This window comes from Trachurus japonicus, chromosome 13 (genome assembly GCF_045865225.1).
Source record: "Trachurus japonicus isolate A0001 chromosome 13, Traja_1.0".
Taxonomy (NCBI): Eukaryota; Metazoa; Chordata; class Actinopteri; order Carangiformes; family Carangidae; genus Trachurus; species Trachurus japonicus.
The window spans coordinates 31,566,950-31,587,237 of NC_140919.1; the positions used below are offsets into that span (position 1 = coordinate 31,566,950).

General features: G+C 40.5%; 1 protein-coding gene across 3 annotated transcripts in view; it reads left to right on the forward strand.

Annotated features, from left to right (window-relative positions):
- The first annotated feature begins 9,982 nt into the window (after nt 1-9,982).
- LOC146976289 (protocadherin-16-like) overlaps nt 9,983-20,288 on the forward strand; it is an 81,330-nt gene continuing 71,024 nt past the window's right edge. Inside the window, exons 1-2 of one of the 3 annotated variants that reach the window (XM_085795967.1) lie at nt 9,983-10,382; nt 16,111-17,931. In XM_085795967.1, the coding sequence (XP_085652093.1) occupies nt 16,132-17,931 (1,800 nt within the window). In that variant the 5' untranslated portion in view covers nt 9,983-10,382; nt 16,111-16,131. Of the gene's footprint in view, nt 10,383-13,933; nt 14,124-14,896; nt 15,031-16,110; nt 17,932-20,288 lie in introns of those variants that run through there. The other 2 variants (XM_085795968.1, XM_085795969.1) reach the window with 2 other exon arrangements.

A 20,288-nucleotide genomic window follows, 5' to 3' on the forward strand; every position in this document is an offset into this window, starting at 1 on the left:
TTAGTTTTTGGATTACCTCTACCTTTTGCCACAGTGAATCACTGAGAGCCTCTAATTTGACTTGCATGTTGTTTGACCTTGGGGGAAGTGGTTTTCAGGAACAGTATATGAATGAGTTCAAAATTGATCTTAAAAATTTCACATTAGTTGAGTATCTAGTTTTCTCCATGCTTTGAAATAAAAATACTAAAATGGTTTCAGCCTTGGAAACACTGATTCTGCACTGCTAACTGGTCCACTTACATGCAGAAGCCACAGGCTGTCTCCTGTGCATCCTGAACCTCTCCCACCCGTCTTTGATCATACAATTACTTTATCTCTTACGACAGCCTTGCCATTTGTTAATTATTTGGCTAAAGGCATTGGCTCTAGGTTCCTGAACTGATGAGTGTGTGTATGTGTGTGTGTGTGTGTGTGTGTGTGTGTGTGTGTGTGGGGGGGGGGGTCGTCCCTGTGCTTCAAGAAGAGGATGTGCTTCAAAACCTCAGGGACTCATCAAAGGGTTAAAAGGCGGGATGTGGTTATTTACGATATCTGAGGTTATGAAATCATTTCTTTCACCATTCAAATGATTACACCGGTGTATTTATCTATAATTTCTGATGCAAATCCTTGCCTGTGTATTTTTAGTTGTGGGCTCAGCAGCTGGTTTATAGAGTGCTACTGATTATAGTGTTTGTACAAACCAAAGCACATATGGCTCTGACAATATCATAGCAGCTCTTTTCATGAACATCTGTGCATGACTAACACTGAAACATGACATTCTGAAGTCGGCTCTTCCCATGGGCCATTTATATATTAGATTTATACATTAGAGTCTTCTTGAGCCTACTCTGGATTTCTATGGTTTTACTGTTTAGCTTTTTACCTAAACTCTTGACACAAATTTATTATGTTTCCCAAGATGGGCGTATTTTACACGATGGGCTGTGTTGCATGCAAACGTGGTTTTCACTTGGATGATTTAAAGTCATAGACGACAACTGACCAGCTGTCCTCTGCTCAGAAGATGGTTGTACATGGTCACAGCTGTGTGTAGTTGCCCTTTGATTTCACTATAATGTTAAGATTCTCACAGTATGAATATGTGGTAAGACTCCTACATTTTACAGCTGAGCCTGGCCGATGACGAATATGAGTCTTTACAATTTAAAGGCTTTGCTCTGAGGACAAACACAACATTAAGCACATACAGAATGTATATATTTAATGGTATTTACCAACTACTCAAGATGTCAGGCTGAGGTATATTTTATTTATTGCTCAGTATATAGTGTATCTATATTTGCTCTTATCTTCAGAATTACTATATGATATTACCAACAGGCTGACACAGGCTGTTGTGATATGTATGAGCTGCCTGTATCATGAATTTATTGCATCATCAGTATCAAGGATTTCATCTGCCAATTTTTATCAAGTAAAGTATATGTTTATTGTGTGTAGGACAAATGTCCCTCTCCACACTAATGTAAAATGTAGAAGTATAGATTAAAGAAGTGTAAAGATTGGTTTATCTTGTGATTTACACATTGTTATTGTCTTAGTCTTTGATTTATGATTTTTGTATTTAATTCGAATGAAAACCTGTGAACACATGTGCATTTGAGATGTGTGGAAGTTACATTACTGAAAATTTATGGTGGCCAAAGGATGAGCAGACATACACTGAGTTTATTGGACCATAGAGCTGGATGTTGACCCTACCAGCACAGAGAGTTTTGAAAACCCTGAGGATAAAGGATAGTTTTCTAGACCGATAGGTTTCAAACAGCTTCCGCTGCTCTCCATCATCACCACTGGGAGCCGATGAAGGATGGCTTTTACTTTATTGTCCAAAAAGATGCATGTCTCCAGTGTTCACTTCCTCAGACAAATGGCCAGCTACACTTGACCTCTTATCCCTGATTCCTGTTGGGGTTTCTGCTCATAGCTGAGTGATGATGACAATAGCACTTCCTCTGTAGCTGCACCTGGTGGTAAGGCTGTGGATGCCAGGATCCTTGTGTTTTACGGAAAACAAGACAGTTTCAGCTCAACTGGAAAATCAAATAAACTCACTATGAATATTAAACTTCACAACAAAAATGTATGAAGAAAATAGAGAAACCATCAAAGGAATACAGCCGAGATAATTAATCCCTTATACTGTATATAAAAAGAAAACAACAAATTCTAAGGCAAGCTTGTTTTCTGCATGACAACCCTGTAAAACAATAAGCCTGTCAACAGCCCCCATGTTACTTTTGATGCAATTTCTTTCTAATTTTGAATGGCATGAATAAAAGATGAGAAAAAGTGTAAATCCCAAAGTTGTGTAGTTATGTATTGAATTGGTTTATGCACTGAATTCAAGATGCTGTTTTGTATTTGCATCTGCATAAGGAACCATTTAACTTTTCTAACTATTCACCCCTGTTTCTTGTTATGTAAATGTTTACTCACGAGCATGACCATATGTATCATGTGACCCTTGGACAAAGTGTTGGTAAAGTTGGCAGCCTTCAGGCCTGATTCCTTATACCCTTACCCCCCAAATCCATGACTGGCACAATAGCTTTCTGTGCACATAAGTCCCTTTTTGAAGCCATAACCACAGTATAAAACAAATAAATCCTACTGTTATCTTTAACAAGAAAGCTGTGTTTGGATCATCACTGCAGCAGCATCGCTCAGAGGAACATTGGCAACTTCTAGTTCATGTGGCGCATCATGAAACTGACACTTCTTTTGGCCACCGTTTAGGTCTGCTTCCCCATATGGAGCTGATTTAAGGAGGTTAACTATACATGGACATTTGTAATTTTGTTTTTCCCTGTGAACTCAAGCGGGGTTATGGACTACTGGCTACAAATCATTGTTTACTCTTCAGTATTGATTACCTTTTGTCTACGACGTGCTGACGTTGACTGACACGTCCATGGTTAATTTTTTTTCTCCCACTGCCTTAATACAGGGGTATAATTTATTGGTGATAGGAGGGTGTGGGTCATTTGTGTTTCCTGTGGAACCAACTGAAAGCATCACATCTGCCAAAGAAAATGATCACAGCAACAGGCTCATGGCAGAGAAAAATAGTTTCCACTGTTATATATTATTTCAGTTTACCCTGTCGCTCCATCTGTATGCTGCTGTGAAGGAGCACCCTTTTTAGTAACACTGGCTGTGATCTGCTGGTGTGGTCAAGACTTGCAGCTGAGTAAGAGTTTGGTCTCAGTGAAGAGATGCAGGAATTCACCTATGTTGCTCTGTGCTGACCCTGATAGTGATTGTTCACTTCAGTGCCAGGGCTTATTGCCATGGTATGCTTCAAAATGACAGACCAAGTAGAGTCAACAGTTTCTAAACTCTCTCAAGTGACAGCATTGTGAAGTGTGGAGTAATGGGATTAGAGGGTTTTTTTCCCCTTTCCTCAAAGAAACGTTTGCTTGAACAATTTAATTGTTTTGGGAATTCCAGGGCAACGCTCTCAATGCTGAGCATTCCTCTCCTCAAGAATATAATGCATTCCTGGAGAATAAAAGTGATCTCCATCAGAATAAGTTAGACTCCCCACAATGTCTGAGGAATTTCGTCCTGCAGGAGAACGACATGTTGGACTGCGTGATTGATAGTGTATTAATCAGAAAGCATTCACAGTGGACCGCCCGAGAGGTTGTGATTTTTCTGAAGTGGGTGTCATTGATAAAAGCCAGACTGCTGTTAACTGGCAAGCACATCTGATCCTGTATACTATTAAAAAGCAATGAGATTTGAAGGAGAATATAACATTAATATATTTGGATGTTTACGGTTAACACAAATACTTTAAAGTAATAAAATCAGTATGTTTTTACTTTAAATTTCAGAAGCACCCAAGGTTGAATTTCCAAATCACAATAGGGCTGCGTCTTCCAGCAGGAGAAATTCTTTTGCTGACATCCTGAATTATTATCATGCTTGGTAGGTCTTTAGCAGTTCAGATCCACTCCTCTCTTTGCTGCATGGCTTAAGGTAAAATGCCACTTTTATTGATTTTCCTTCTCAATTCTATACATGTATATGTATTTTACTTCCTCTGAGATTATTTTCAGAAACATGATGTCCATGAATTTTCATTAACCACAGCTGTTTGTACAATCATGTTCAGGTCCAACCAGTTTGCCCTTTTTTTAGAGGCAGGACAATAAAGACACTGACTTTTAATGACAGTTAAGCTCAAAGGTTTAAAATTATCTTTGTAGGTTGGTTACTCAGCGTCAGACTCCCAGAGTTTAACCAAAACTTGATTTTCCAGTCTTGAAGACAAACAGATTAAATCCTGTATTAGTCTTACATATTACAGCTGTATAGGTCCTCGTGAGAAGGGGTCAAAGAAACATAAGACGCACCACTGTTCCCCCCACTAAGCTCCCAGAAGCTTTGTGCACTTGTACTTTAACTTGTCACTTTCTAAATCTTATGACAGCCACAGTTTCACCACAATGTGAAGCTCTCAGTTGACTGTAGGAATTGAAAAGATACACCAACAAACATGGGTCCAGAAACACGGTGTAGACAGCCTGTAGCTGTTTTGCAGCAGTATTAAATTATTTAAAGGTGGATTTTCCTTTATAACTTAGTAGATGAACAGATTTGGGCAATCAGCATACAATATGTAAGAGAAAAACAAAGGCGACCCAGCCAACTCACTGGCTTTGTCATGAGAGAAGGGATGAGAAACACAATACTGTTGTGGTTAGTCAGACTTCAGGCTTTTTTCTTTTTTGCTTGTTTAATCCACACAAGCATTTACAGATCGTGCAGGCAAGGTTTTTCCGTCAGCAGACCTGCTTTGTATTTATGTAGTCACACACATTCACACCTGGGACTTGCTGAGCACAACCACAGTTTCCTCATGGGTCCCCGAACACCAAAATGTCATGGAAAAGTCTGATCCTGCCATAATGATGCTCTGCCTCCAGGGTGGCATTCTGCAAAATGAACAGTGTATGTTGTATACCTTTAATTCAGATTTGCAGTGAAAGGACCATCTCCTCCCAATGTCTTTTGTTACAGTGTGGATCATGAGCATGTAGTTTATAATTCATAGGGATAACAAATTTAAACACTAAAAATGATCCATGGTGGTTTGTAGGAGTTGCTTTTGAGTAAACTCTTGTGAGAGCAAAGGAAACAGATATGTCCTTTTTCTGGAAGTGCAGATGGAGAATAATAAAGTTTTCATGCTGGGTTCACAGGGAGGTTTGACCCAGCAACCGCAGAGCGATGGCAGGATCACCTCTGCAGGCAGCACTTTCAAATACAGATATATCTGGCCCTTTCATGTTTTAAACACATCTGAGGTCAAAATAACGGATACATGGAACATGGGGTAAAGCAAACCAAACATTCAATTTTAGAGACTGTTAATATGCTTGGACTGAACTCTTCTGTGTCCCTCAGTGCAACAGTGACCGCCACCACCACTAACACCACCACCATCGTAATCATTGTCATCATCATCATAATCGTCATAATACTCACAATTGTTGTTGTCGTCATTCTTCTCACTCTATACCACCATAGTAGACTGACTATTATTCTGTCTACAGTAAATTTAGGTCATAAATATCATATTGTTTGAAATATGACTCTATGTCTGCAGGCCTTGATTTGAGGGCCAAGCCTGGGTACTATGAAGAATTTAGTGTTTTTTTCCCTTTTCTATAAAGATTTATTGTTGCAATTTCTGGAGTCAGGAAGCAGTAGTAACACTAAACAGAAATCTATAAAAGATCTTTTACATCATGATTAAGCAGAAGATGACAAAGAGCTGGTACTCCCAGAATTTTTCTAAACCAAATGAAAACCACCTGTGCACTCAATATCTAATATCCTCTGGAAAGGAGTATGCAGTGCTAGTCTATGTGAAATATGTAGATAATACATGCACACAGTCCAACACAGAGATATGAACAAGTGTGCTTTCATGCAGTGTAACCCAACTTTTTAGATTTGATTATGTGTAAAGTAAAGTGAGTAAAATACCTTCTGACCTTATCCCATTCATATTTTTTTTTTAAAGTAATATTCAACAAACCAAAGCTCATATTTCCTCAAATGCACCGGATCTGGAGGAAATGGTCCACTAGTGCTTCTGGTTAGTGTTTTGTCTACATTAGACCTCTGCTAAAGCACATGGCCGACCCCGTGAAGCACTGTGGTGGTTTCTCCATTAAATATTCTACACAGTTATCCTGAAGTACATAAATACCGTCCATTGTGTTATGATGGAGATGGGGCTGTAGAGCAGCAATGTGTAATCAGTATCAATTCAGAAACACATTAAATTGATGCAGCACTTTGACAGAATGAAACATTATGAGTATGTTGAGAAATTATACTTGTTTTTTTGCCCTATCTGATGTAATTTTAAAGAGTTTGGTCTGTAGTCTGTAGTGTATCACAAAAAATAGTTTAATTTTCAACTTGAAATGAGTTTATTCACTTTTGTGATATATTTTAAGATGCTGAATAAATATCTTAAACAAATATTCTTTTTACTGTAGCCTATTGTGATACAATACAATGTGGCGAGGCCATGTGATTTGATGAAGTCTTGATAAAATTAATTTTGTACAGCATGTGCATACAAGCTGTACAAAGCAAACCCTCTGACGTCTCATTCTGTTACCTAAGGCACACGTGCAAATGCACACAATACAATCCTTGTGAGTGTAACAAACACAATGCAGACATGGGGATCTCTAAGTCAACTGCTGTATGAAGCAAAATGGAAAGAGTAGAACTTACAACCTCACAACACAAAGAATTACAAGGTAGGAGGATGTTGGAACATCTGAATGCTATTCTGCTTCCCACAGTATTAATAGTGCATATGGCAGGTCAATAATTATGGACTTCAATGACTGTGGTGCAAGGCTAAATTCATAGTGTTTTTTCAGGGAGCATGCATCACATACATGTATATCCTTTTATCACATTTGTGTGTATCACGTCGGATACACATTTGTTCTGGTTGATATAAAGCCCTCTGCTAAAACAGCCTGCCACACACTTAACTTTAATCTTGATTAAACTCGATCCGTTTATTATTTCTTCCATGAACTTTCAGCGAGGCTACAGGAGCCAAGCTCTGTGGTTTTCTCTCTAATCCATGTCAAATGTCACTAAAATAGCCATCACAGAAAAATTACTAAGACCACAACCTTGTGATGTGGACAGCATCTAACCTCAAAGTAGAATTGCAGATTTATCCACCATTGCTGCACCTTGTTTTCTTTATTCAGGGTCTCCCATGACTCATTGGAGGAGTCAAGATGCTCTGAGCTGGATATATAAGCAGTGGACAGTCTCATGCATGGTAAAAGGACATGAACATGTCAAAAAGTGTGAAATCAACTTGGGTAAAATGAATGTGAATTAGGTTTTAAAATGTAGAGAGAGAGAAAAAAAAATCTGAGCTTGAGCCCAAGTTGTACTTTTGTATGCAACTAAAGAACTGATGCAAAATGAGCAACAAATGCTTGTCTGATGTTTTGATACAATTTATCCACAGTGCAATACCTAATCTGTTTGTGTTGTCTCTTCAAAACCGTAAACAAATGCATCAGCCTGACATTTTTTATATTTAGCTTCAGTACATCATCTCATCTTTCATCATTAATCAAAGCCGGAGTAGACAATTCTGTCAAGTGAACCTTTTGTCTGATTAGTATGCTGTCAACAGGATATTTGGCCATCTGTTGTTGTGTCAATGGGCAGAGTTTAAACTAAATTAAAAAGAAAAATAAAGGATATTTGAAATGAAGGAGAATGCATCTCGATAAGACAGTAAACATATTATTGTTTGGCTTAATAAAACACACAGTGACAGGCTACACAGATAGCATGTCTGCATCATAACTAGAGATGATAATAGGAAACAGTCCAACATTTTATCAAAAGAAAGAAATGAAAATAAACAAAATGCTTTGTTTTCTTTACAACTGCCATACATCTTACACTGACATTTACCAGATACCTTTGATGACTGCATGGTTTTATCTTCTCACTTCATTCCAGGCAATCTGCAAACATAAGTCTGTGGACAACAAATTATTCAAGTCTGCTTTATTTCTCTTGTCCATTGCACCATAAATCACAACTATCTTCATTCAGAAAGACCGAGACAAAACACAGTGTCATTGTGGGTTATGTCTCAGTTTTACCAGAACAAGTGGCACACGAGGGCCCATGCATTTGAAATGGTGATTATGAATGTAGTAATAAAGCTGTAGGCCATTCTCACTAAGAAAAAAGTAGAAGTAAAACATCATTGGATTTTGTGTTTTTGTGTTTGTGCGTCCATGTGAATATACAGTAGGCTTAGATGTGGACTGGTGGGTATTTTGTGTGCCTGTCAGCGTGACTTTACCTCCTCTTCTCTGCTGTCACAGTGATAATGAGTAGCTGGCAGCACTGGAACTGGTGATATAGAAGTTCACAGTCAGAGTGGGAGACATAACTAGGTTGCTTGAAAAAGGTTTAGCCAGCAGAAATGTTGAAATGTAGTAGAGATCTGACTGACCAAACTGTTTTCCCCAAAAAGTTTTATTTTTCTTATTCAGCACAAATCACATGTCTTTATTTAGTTACACTGATGCTGAGTCAGTTTTTTCAAATTATGTTTCTTAAATGATGATAACAGCAAAAATCAATACATCTAAAAAGAAAAAGAAATGAAAGCAAGATGATTAGTTGCACACATTCACTCCACTCATGTCAACCGATTCTGGACAACAAATAAGACTGTTGAGACGGCGGGGGCCCTTTGTTGTGCTCTTGTTTATACTCTAAATGCAAAGTGACAAGGGTTTAATAACTTTCAGAGCTTACTGTGATTGACAAGAGAGTGAAAGCAGGGTTATGGCTCCAGCACTATTAGAGATAAAAGCAAAGGTCTCTTGGGAGCTGACTGGAGATGAAGGCTACGCTTCTTTAAAGAGTCACGAGTTGTGAGAAAACGGGCATTGGCTCTTTTCTAGACTTCTAGGAAAACAGCCCTAGGAGAATTCTTGACTTCCAGCATCTGAAGGAAAACACTCTTGATGTATGATAGGCCTCTTTTTGTTGAGCTTGTTTGGTCAAGGTATAGCCTCGCTGCAGCACCTGAGAATCAGAAAGTACAAAGTGATGCTGTGAAATATATATTTAGAGAAACTAACACAGGCTAGAGTACACACATTTTAAAAGCTCACTGATAGCACAGATACACCTCTGTCTAAGATAACTTTTCATTGATGTCTTTCTGTGGCTGCTTCACCTATTCAAACGCCTGTTTGTCTCAGAATAATATATCATCCTTGAACATAATAATGATGATATCTATTCAGGGAAGATTTCTCTATTGAACCTTGTACTGCCATGAGAGAAGAGTCACACTACTTGTTTCTAATATCCTGAAAGGGTCTATCAATAGATAATGGCGAGGTGCATTGGAATTCACATTCAATTTCATATCATATCACTGTATTATTTGGTACTGTAGTGTAATGTTAATACAAAAAGAACTTCGTATGCATGTTGTGTGGCCTATATACTGTGACTGTTTCCCTATATTTGAACCATTTGAGCTCCACCTCTCATGGTTTAAAAGCTCAGAAAATGAGTTGGCACACGTTCAGCCCAACTTTATAGCCATATCAAGACTTGTCAAACTTTCCCTCATTGCCAGAGCATTTGAACCTGTTCACAGCTCCGTGATAAATCAGGCGGACCGGCAGCGAGTAATGCTGCTGATTTACACTTCCCTCTCGTATAGGATGGTGGCACCAAAGTTCAGCAATAACCTGGCCTGTCTCTCTCTCTCTGCAGTCGGCGTGGCTGTTTGTAGCAGCAGCAGCAGCAGCAGCAGCACCGGAGAAGAGAGGAGAGGAGCAGGAGGTTGCTCTCTGTCACGTGTTGAATAAATTAGATTTGGAGAAAGGAGGGAGGGAGGAGGAGGAGGAGGGGGGGCGTCCTCAGCGCGGCCCCACTGTTTGGTTTCACTCAGCGTGCTGCAGCAGTGTGTCTCCGACCAGACAGGCAGACAGTGGATGCCGATAAGTTGATAACATCCACTGGAGGAGGAGGACGACTGAAAAGTTTGTCACGGCGCAACTTTGCAGTTTGTACCCACTTTAAATCGCATGAGGGAAATCGGCAAGAACTACCGCAGGACCGTTTAGTAAAAGAAAGTTAAGTGTGTGCAGCGGGAGGGATCTCTTGGTCAGGGGAGCCCATGGTTTCTGAAGTGCTGAGATGGATGTAACTTTCACTTTGGGCTTTGTCTTCATAAGGAAACACTGAGGAGAGAGATTTTTTTTTCTTCAAACTGGGCTTGTCTTCTCTAACACAGAGCAAAGGAACAGATGAATGTGAGTATATCACACTGCATGACACACATCTCACTCCACCAGAAACCTGATGCCATGAAGTTGTCCATCACTGCAGTTTATCCATATCCACACTCTTCCCTTTCATTCCTCTAACGTTGAACACACTTTACAACTCACTTCAAGTGGGAGGACACATGTAGCCCATGACTTAGTAGGACGTTTGCTTTTTTTTTTTTTTTATTCTCCCCCTCCGGTTTCTTTTTGATTCATGCCCATACTTCAGTATACCGGTAATGCACATAAAGGTTTCATTATGTCCAGCCCATTCATTTGCAAACCCCGTTACAAAGTTGATTTGAAGATACAGTTCCGACAGAAAACTGCCTGCATACTTAATTCACACAGACACATTAGTTAGTTTCCAAGCCAAACACTGTCCAATGGGCTATCACCAAGTTAAAGGATGAGGAGCTCTCGCCTTTGTGTATTAAACATAACTCTGCAGTGTGAGCACCCCAGCCTGCTTGCGCGCGGACTTTGAGGATCAGCCAAATATTTGAAGTGCATGTCATGTCGCACTTTTTTTCTGAGCCCCCTCTGAGACATTCCTCTCAAATTGGTCAACCTATGGAGTTATTGTATTGTCCTCCGAGAGCTGCTGCTGCTGCCACCACCACCGCTGCCGCCGCCGCCGCCGCTGCTGCTGCTGCGCCTGACTGTCTCCCTCATACTCCCCACTTGAACACATACCAAATGATTAACCGCATGTCACCACAGTTATTGTGTTGGCAGACTTGTGCTCATTGACCGTGAATAGGTGTTCCTTTCCCTCAATTAATAAATTAATTAAGTCCCCGCTGGGTCCCATCAGCGCGCACTTTAGTTGTGAATGTGATGGTTGCCATGGTGCAGCTGCGTAATTGTGCTGCCTTTTTTTTCCTTTCTTTTTTTTTTTTGACTTTAGACACAACAAGGGCTGCAGGCTCCTCCTTTTCTTTTTCTTTCTCTTTTTTTCTCTCACCACCCATCATCAGCTCGAGAAGTGCAGAGTCCTGCCTCTGGTGTAATAGGCTCTGTGCCACTTCCACAGTTGTTAAATTGAACTGTTGCTGCCACTTTGTGTATACTCAATACTTTGGCTATTAAAGACATGAGGGGCAAATTGGCCATAATAGTAGCCTATCTATAGCAGAGGCTTTTTAAAAGTTGTAGTCTATAATTAGTTTTTCTTTTATATATCCATCCATGTATGATCAACATCTATGCACCAATTTCTATACCTGATTAAAATGTTCTTGATAATTATCAGCTTCTCTGTTATTATTCTAATGCGTGACACTTAAGACTTTGGGTTGAGTGAAAATGATGAGAAAACAAACACAAAAGGCAGCATATTGAGGGATAAAAACCAAAATTCGAACCTCCCTAGCTTTTATAAGAATCCAAAGATTATGTCATAAACCCTTGGTGCAGTGCATGAAGTAATCATTTCACTAGTCTTGTCTTTGTAGCCTGCATATGCTGTTGATGAAGCTAGTGCTCCAGACGCCTAAAAGGGAATGAAAAACACAAGATATGCCTCTCCCAGGGTGGCCACCCCAACACCACCCAGTACGTCTCTCTTTACATTTGGGGAAATTTGCTTGGCTGTATTGCTGTGGTTTGACTCATCTTCTTGTAGTGTCATCATCAGTAAAATAAGTCGAGTCTACATCAACCATAGGCTTTGAGTGTGTCATGCAAAAAGAAGGCTGTCAAATTTAGTATTCATTTTCACTTTCGTGACAGACGGTGTCAACTAAAATAAATCATCTGAATCAGTAAGAGCAGGAAAGTTTTGAGGACACCATTGTTTAGAAAAACAACCCCTGTCCTGTGAACTATGTGAGGGTTTACATATGCTATGAACTTTGACCTTAAATGTAGTAATGTTGTCCAAACCCTCCTCGCAGTCCTGCTACTGTAACTCGATGCACATATGTTTTTAATGATGCAACCACTTGTGCTGCAAACGCAATATCAGATGGTGTCATCTTCAAAGACATGAGGTGTGTGTTTTTTTATCTGGAACATCTTACACAAACAGCTGGACTAACCCATGCTGTTCATGCTGTGGGAAAGAGATGATCCCTCTTGTGACAAACCCCCAGAAACCTTCAGCTCACCGTGAAAAAAGTAGTCTGTGTGTTTTCCCAATATCGTGTTTGTTATGGCCAAGGAGTGCATGTGTATCTGAGGCCTGTGATGGTTTTTCCTGGCCTTTTTAACATGCCTCGGGACCCAAGTTTCAAAGACTAATGCAGAGCACAGAAACGTGGCACTATTAAGAGGCAATAGTCTGGCAAACATTCCGAGCTTTTTAGTTTTTCTTTGTGCTAAGCCTGTCATCCTCACGTCCAGTCAATCTGCAGTTCTGTCTGTGGTTTCCATTATGGCTCCATTGAGCTCAAGGCAGCCTGGCATGTTCCTGAAACCACAGAAGTTTTCTTTGAGTTAACTGAAATCATGACTTGGAATTAGAAGCTCATTTTACGTAGTCTGTCACTGTAGCTGTCCCTCTTGGCCTGTTGGTGGTGAAAATGGTTTGGTTGTGTTAATTAAAATATGCAGCTGAAGTAGAGTGTCTGGGGTCAGGTTTGTGGATATGTACTGTATCTCTGGAGATCAGATACTCTGGTTAGATGAGGAAAGCACCACATTAAATTTGTTAGAGACGATATCAAATATCATGCATGGTTGATATTAGCTCAAGATAAGTGATAGTTATTCAATATCCCAAGATAAGTGTTCTCAGATGAAATTATATGAGTTGGCATGTCCACTGTATTAGTTATGATGTTTAACAGTTTCTTTTACTCCTATTTTATAAGAAGCTTGGCATTAGTCTATGTGATGTGGGTATTGGCTCATAGAGGGAGGCAGCACTGTTTGTTCAGATGCATTGTCTATTGTAGGTCTTTCCAAACCAAAGGCCTGCCTGGCATGATAGTTGCACAAAAAAGACAAATATTACTTCACAGAAAAATGAAAAGTGAAAAATAAATAAGCAAATGTATTTTCAGCTGTCATGAAAAGTGGATATGACACATTTTTGCCAAACACGATCTAGACCACAGTGGAGAGGTGGGAAATGTGCCACTGATGATCCCAGCATGCACTGTTGCGATGGACTTTTATGCAGATTCCAGTCATGCTAGAAAAGTAGCCAGAGTTATATGCAATGCATTCAAACAGAGGTTCCTATTCTGCATATAAATCCTAGAAACCTTGGATTTGGTCGGTCGACTTGGTTTAGAGGATTCAAAAGAAACTGGGTCAATGCCATAGTTACTGCTTACAAAGGGGTGCACGTGATGTGTTCTACGCACATGTGTAGGTTTTTGTGTGTAGAGTAACAACAATCATGCTTTTATGACGCATAAACTAAATATTTTAGTGTTGTGGCCGAAGGTACATGAGGGTTAATCCTCCAGCAGTTACATCATCTTAACAAAACTCTTCACCAGTGTTTAACTACCAGTGGGAGGGACTCACCATGATCTAGGACAATGATGCAAGGAAAACATCTGAATCCAAGCCACAATGGGATTGGCTTACTAAATACAACAGCTTTCAACCATCAGCAGCTATTCTGAACTGTTTTTTCCGGATTGCTTTCCCTGAAGTCCTACTCACGAATAGGTTGTTGCCTTTTTTATCTCAGCTGCTAACTGGCTTTTAACTTCCAGACACTCTCAATGATAGGTGTCGGGGTAGATGGCAGTGTTTTCTGTCAGTTTGGTGAGCATCTTGCTTTTTATATGCAGAAATGTATTTTAAACTTCATGCTGAATCTTTTTTAACCCGTATGTCCTTTGCAACCTGGTATTGTGCAATTAGCCTACCCGCGTGTGTCTGCTTTATCCATTAAGCTGCACAGCTCTGCAGAGGTCCTCCGCTGTAGCTCAACCAGAGAATGCATTATTTCAGTTGTGGCATTTGGACAAAGATTCTGGCCTTGAAAGTTATTCTTTGTGCTTTGGAGTAAGCTTTGTAAAAGAGCATCCCCAGTGTTGCAGTGAAGTAAATCAATACTGCGACTTTAAAGTTAAAGTGCTGTCAAAATTTTCATGGTCTCGTGGATATGCTTATATTTTAGTAAAGTGCAGCACGCACAAAGCAAACCAACATATGGTGTGCAAGAGTAAATTTGTAGTGCTTGTTTTTATGGTTCTGTCATTTGCAATTATTATGGTCTCTGTGGAAGTAATATGACTTAGGAATGAAAGCAGAAAATTGATCCAGCGTTCATTTTTATTCCTAACAGTTAAATAATGAACTAGGACTGAACTAGTAGTGCAGAAAATGTGGTAAAAGCACAGGTTTTTATGTCATAATTCAACACGAGTAATGTTCCAAGGTTTCTCACTACCCTCACTAAGTTGAATTCAAACCAGTTTGAAGTTAAAGTTAATACGTTTGGTGTTGTGGACTCTGAATCATGGCAGACTGAAATTAGCCTTGGAATCTTGTGTGCATATGGCCAAGTTCCAGCAGACCTCAATTACAATGCTGCAGAGCCAGAAAAAGGGAGAGAGGTAGACTGCATGGAGCCCTTCAACTCTGCTGTACAATTCTGTCACTCAAACACACTGTCACCACCGTGGCTGAGACACATCGCCACACTGCATTCAGGGGCACATAGGAGGTATTTAGCACACACGCACACATACTCGCACACAAATACACAGATGTTCTGTGAGTGTTTCCGTCCATGTATCAGTTAAACCACTGGGGGGAGCATTAGAGAGCTTTCACTAGAAACCCAAGTCCCCTAAATTTAATACAGTATAATGTGTGCTTCTGAATATATTTCCTCCAAATTAGAGCTAAATTTACTCTGCAAACAAGTCGGAGAGGTTATGAATAACATTAATTCCGACAGAACCACAGACAATTGAAAGCTGTTCTTTTTATTTAATGAAAACGACACAATAATTTTATGTGTGCCAGGCACTTGGTGGTTTTGGATTATTCTGCAGATGGTGACAGTCTTGTTGAACAAGTTCCATATTGCTCCACAGTGTCTCTCACTTTCAATTACACATCCTCTGCAGTGGTATGGGTCTATTGCCAGAGTGTGCCCATTGTTTATTCAAGGAATTCTAACACCCTCACTGCTTTTTAATATCAATATTTGGATATTCTTTCTTCTTGATTTAACACCCATAGTCTTAATTCTCACAAGTATTGAAAGACAGATATGTTTTCTTGGGGGGAGTTAAATGTTTAAAATGGTTCTTGGGGCGGTTTCTGACAACTGCTCAGTCCCTGACAGCTAAATGTGGTGGCACACGTAAATATTAAATCCAGGACCTCACCTCCTAGACTTACACGAGAGGGTGAGCAGCCTGGCAAAAATGATTCCTGCACCTTTTTAATTGGAGTTGAATAGCGAGAGCCAAAGACTCCCTGTCTGAGCTAGTATGCTCCAGCCTGTGGTTTTGATGTTTCTTTAGCAAAGGAGAGCTTTCTGGTATGTAGGAGGAACAAGGTGTTGACTTATTATGTGAACTAAGAAGTGTAGGAAAATGTTATATGCAGAGCCTATTGTATGTGCTGTGGTTGGAAACAGAGCCCATAAAACATATGGGAAAGTGTTTAAGGCATATATTTGTTTTTCTTAAACTAACTTTGTATTTCGACACAGAAATAATACACCTTCTCTTAGTTTCTGCTGTTGTCAGGTTTTGACATTGCTCAGCTTTTCCCCTTTGTGTGTCTCCAGGTTTAAAAAGAAACAGCCAAAATGAAGACAGCTGGCAAGGGTTTGGGGAAATCTATAATGGACCCTTCGCATCGTGAGGGTTGGTGGAGTAGAAGAATAGTGCTAATGGTGTACGTGGCCTTGGAGCTTCTGACAGTCCACTCACCCATGGTCCTGGGGACGCTTGAGCTACAGCTGGATGAGGAACAACCAGCAGGAACCATTGTTGGTGACATCAGTGCCGGACTTCCTCCTGGCATCACGGCATCCCTGTACTTCATCTCAGACCATGAAGGAACAGGCGTCGGCAGTGATTTGGACATTGATGAGAGCACGGGCATTATTAAAACTGCCAAGATTCTTGACAGGGAACTGCGGGATAGATACAACTTCATTGCAGTCACCATGACCGGTGTAACCGTGGAGGTCACCATCAAGGTGAATGACATAAATGACCATGCCCCAACGTTCCCACGAAAACGGGTAACTTTTAAAATCCCTGAGCAGACTGCCATTGGGACCAGGTTTTCTCTCGAACCAGCTGTGGACGCTGATCAAGGCCAGTTTGCGACGCAGGGCTACCTTATCAAAGACGGAAACGTAGGCCAGGCCTTCACCTTGGAGACCAGGAAGGGAAGCAGTGATGTTCTCTATCTGGACTTGGTGGTCAATGCCATTCTAGATCGAGAGAAAAGATCCACCTTCACTTTATCTTTGGAGGCCTTTGATGGTGGTTCTCCTAAAAGGACTGATCAGATGACATTAGATATTATTGTGCAAGACATTAATGACAACGCTCCTGTTTTCAACCAGAGCCGCTACCATGCCATCATTTCTGAGAACCTCCAACCGGGAACCAACATCCTGCAGGTGTTTGCCACAGATGTTGATGAAGGGGACAACGGGATGGTGCTATATGAAATCAACAGGAGACAAAGTGACCCAGACCGCTATTTTGTCATTGACTCCCGAAACGGCGTCATCACACTCAACAAGCCACTTGATTTTGAAATGAGAAGAGTCCACGAGCTGGTGGTCCAGGCTCAAGACAACGCAACTCAGCCAGAGGTTACTAATGCATTTGTCACCATCCACGTCAGAGACTACAATGACAACCAGCCCACTATGACCATCATCTTCCTTAGTGAGGATGGATCTCCCAGGATCTCAGAGGGTGCACAACCGGGCCAGTATGTAGCCAGAATCTCGGTCACTGACCCAGACTATGGAGAGTATGCTAATGTCAATGTGTCACTAGAGGGAGGAGATGGAAAGTTTGCCCTGACCACTAAGGATAGTATCATCTATCTGATCTGTGTGGACCAGATTCTGGACCGGGAGGAGAGAGACACCTACGAGCTGAGGGTGATGGCAACAGACTCAGGCACTCCCCCTCTCAGGGCTGAGTCCTCCTTCATCATCCAGGTGACTGATGTCAATGACAACCCTCCTCTGTTTGACCAGCCAGTGTACAGACAGGTCATCCCTGAGGTGGTGTTTCCAGGGAGTTTTGTGTTACAGGTGACGGCTAGAGACAAAGACCAAGGGCCCAATGGGGACATAAACTACAGCATCCTGCAAGGCCAAGGCCCCCAGTCCAACTGGTTCAATATAGACTCCATTACAGGGATTATCACCACTCTGTCCCAGCTGGATTATGAAAAGAACCCCAATCCCAGTATAACTGTGGTAGCCAGAGATGGAGGGAAACCCCCCCTGTCCTCCACTGCTGTGGTAAACATCATACTTCAGGATATAAATGACAATGAACCTGTTTTCGAGAAAAAAATCTATAATGTCTCCATTAAAGAGAACACAGCTCCAGGAACCTGCATTCTTGAGGTAGGACACTTCTTTTGTACATTTATTTAATTAACAGTTTGTGAATTGATTGATTTTTGTAAACACACTCCCACACTCCAGTGCTGAGATCATGTAAAAGTCTGAACTCAAGTTGGGTGCAATTACAAAAAACATAACAAATGGAAATTTATTAGACAAATAGAAAAGGAATTTGTCGACTTTGCTGATTTCTTTTGTCTATGAAGAGTTCTTTTTTAATGGTAAAGTTATTTGAATTGGACTGCCTCAGAGAGGATTTACCTGTGGTTGTAGGCCAAGATGATCTCCTCTTTGGCTGTCCTCCCCTTCACCTCTCAAAAGGTTTCCAGGGTAACAGAGGCAGTGTAAGTCCTCTGTCAGCCAAGGCACAAAGGGGTTTTTCACATATTCAGAGGCAGAGACAAATTCAAGGCTTTATCCCAAGAAATAGATGTCACTTCACTCTGAAAAGGCACCTTAATTAGGCTAGTTGAGCGTGAGAAAAAATGGCTATAGATGACATGATGAATTAAAGTTCAGACAAATTACAGCACCCCCGGTGACCGCAGTCTTTTCTCATTAAAACATATTGTTTTCTCAAGTCGTTTTAGCAATCTTATTAAAAAGACAACACTTTCAAAGGCTAGCTCTTTTTACAAGTATAGAGGTCCATACAAATCTATTCCTCAAGTGCCTGCATTAGTGTTGCATGGATCAAGGAGCTGGATACAAAGTGCAGTGAAAACAGAGGGCCCAGCAGACGGGATCTTGGCCCAGGGTTTGGCCTCGGGAGAGGGAGGAGTGGAGGGAGACGAAAGCCTTACCGCGACTCCTGGCTTGAATGCAGAAATAGAAGCTACGAGGGCTTCTTGTGGGAGGTCTCCTAATTATAAATCTTAGGGACCACAAGGATAAGGAGAAATGGGAATGTACTGAAATTGATTATGGAATTTGGAAAGTAAACCATAGAATAATTTTAAAAAATGTATGTTTTGGAAAAACTGTAGAACTCTACAATCACTCTTTCCAGTGGGGGTTGAAGTTTGTGTTCTGTGAAAATATCTGAAGATTCTTATTTTGTTTTCTTTCAAGCTGGAGATGGTCAGACTTTAGTCTTCCCTCTGCACCGCCTCCAAAAAACATTACTACCTGCTTTCAAACAACTCTCGGAGTATGACATGCTTGATCAGTGGTCTCACAAGGTCCAAGTATGAAGTAGTTCTTCAAAGCCACTGCTCTCTCTCTTGGGCCTGTCTGGATGCTGCAGACGTGTGTTTGGCGGACCATGTGAGAACAGACTGCTCTTACTCAGGGTGCCAGCTCTACATCCAAACATCTCAGCAAGACATCTGATGACTACCTTTTTTTCTCTCTGTAGATGAAATTCCCAATGTCCCCTTTTCCATACACAATACTGTCCAAAAACCATTACAATATGAGTATTGTGTTCATTAATTCAAACATTTGAAGTGGCGCTTTTTATTTTTTTTCCCCTACTCCGCAGGTCACCAGCACAGCAGTTCATGATTATTCTAATGCAGTCTGGCTCCATAGTGCTGTCCCTATGAAATTTTGTCACTTTCCGCTAAACATCATCTGGTTTATGCGTGATGTTATAATTGGATGCGGGAGGGAGAAAAATATCACTAAAAATGAGGACTTAAGCATATTAACACCAATCAGTCTTGTAATTCAATATTTAAGATCTACTGCAAAGAAAATAGGTCATCCTTGAGAGGGGAAATCAAATACAACATGAAACACAACATTTTAAGAACCATGAGCTGCATTGTGGTATGTGTTTCATGAGCCATCACTAATTCCATTTTTCATTATTAATTTTTTTAAAGTGTGTCCAATTTTACAAGTGCTCGGGATTATAAAGAGGTCACATATCTCTCATACTATTTAATTTTACAGTGGCAAGCATGCATTCACTCTCAAGGCAAGGCAAGGCAAGGCAAGGCAATTTTATTTGTATAGCCCGTTTTTACAAACAGTTTGTCTCAAAGGGCTTTACATCCTCTGCCCTTAGACCCTCACATCGACTGAGGAAAGGTAATGTTACATTGTATTCTGCCAGTGTAGGTTTTATTATAAATGTACAATGTTTCTCATAGGAAAAAGAACAAGAAAAAAATCATTACTTGAAGGTCATTTAATTTGGCCATTAAGCATAGCGGTTTCTGATTCCTGACATAGAGGAAGAGGAGTAATATAATATGTCATTAGGCATAATGAGGCACATCATACAGCCTTAACATATCCAAATTCAGTAAAGCAAAGCCCGGCTGTCTCGGCTTTGAGACTTATGTGTTATTTCACTTACGAAATTATGAAGCTTTTCAGTTAGTTGTGTCAGAATTTTGCATTGGGGA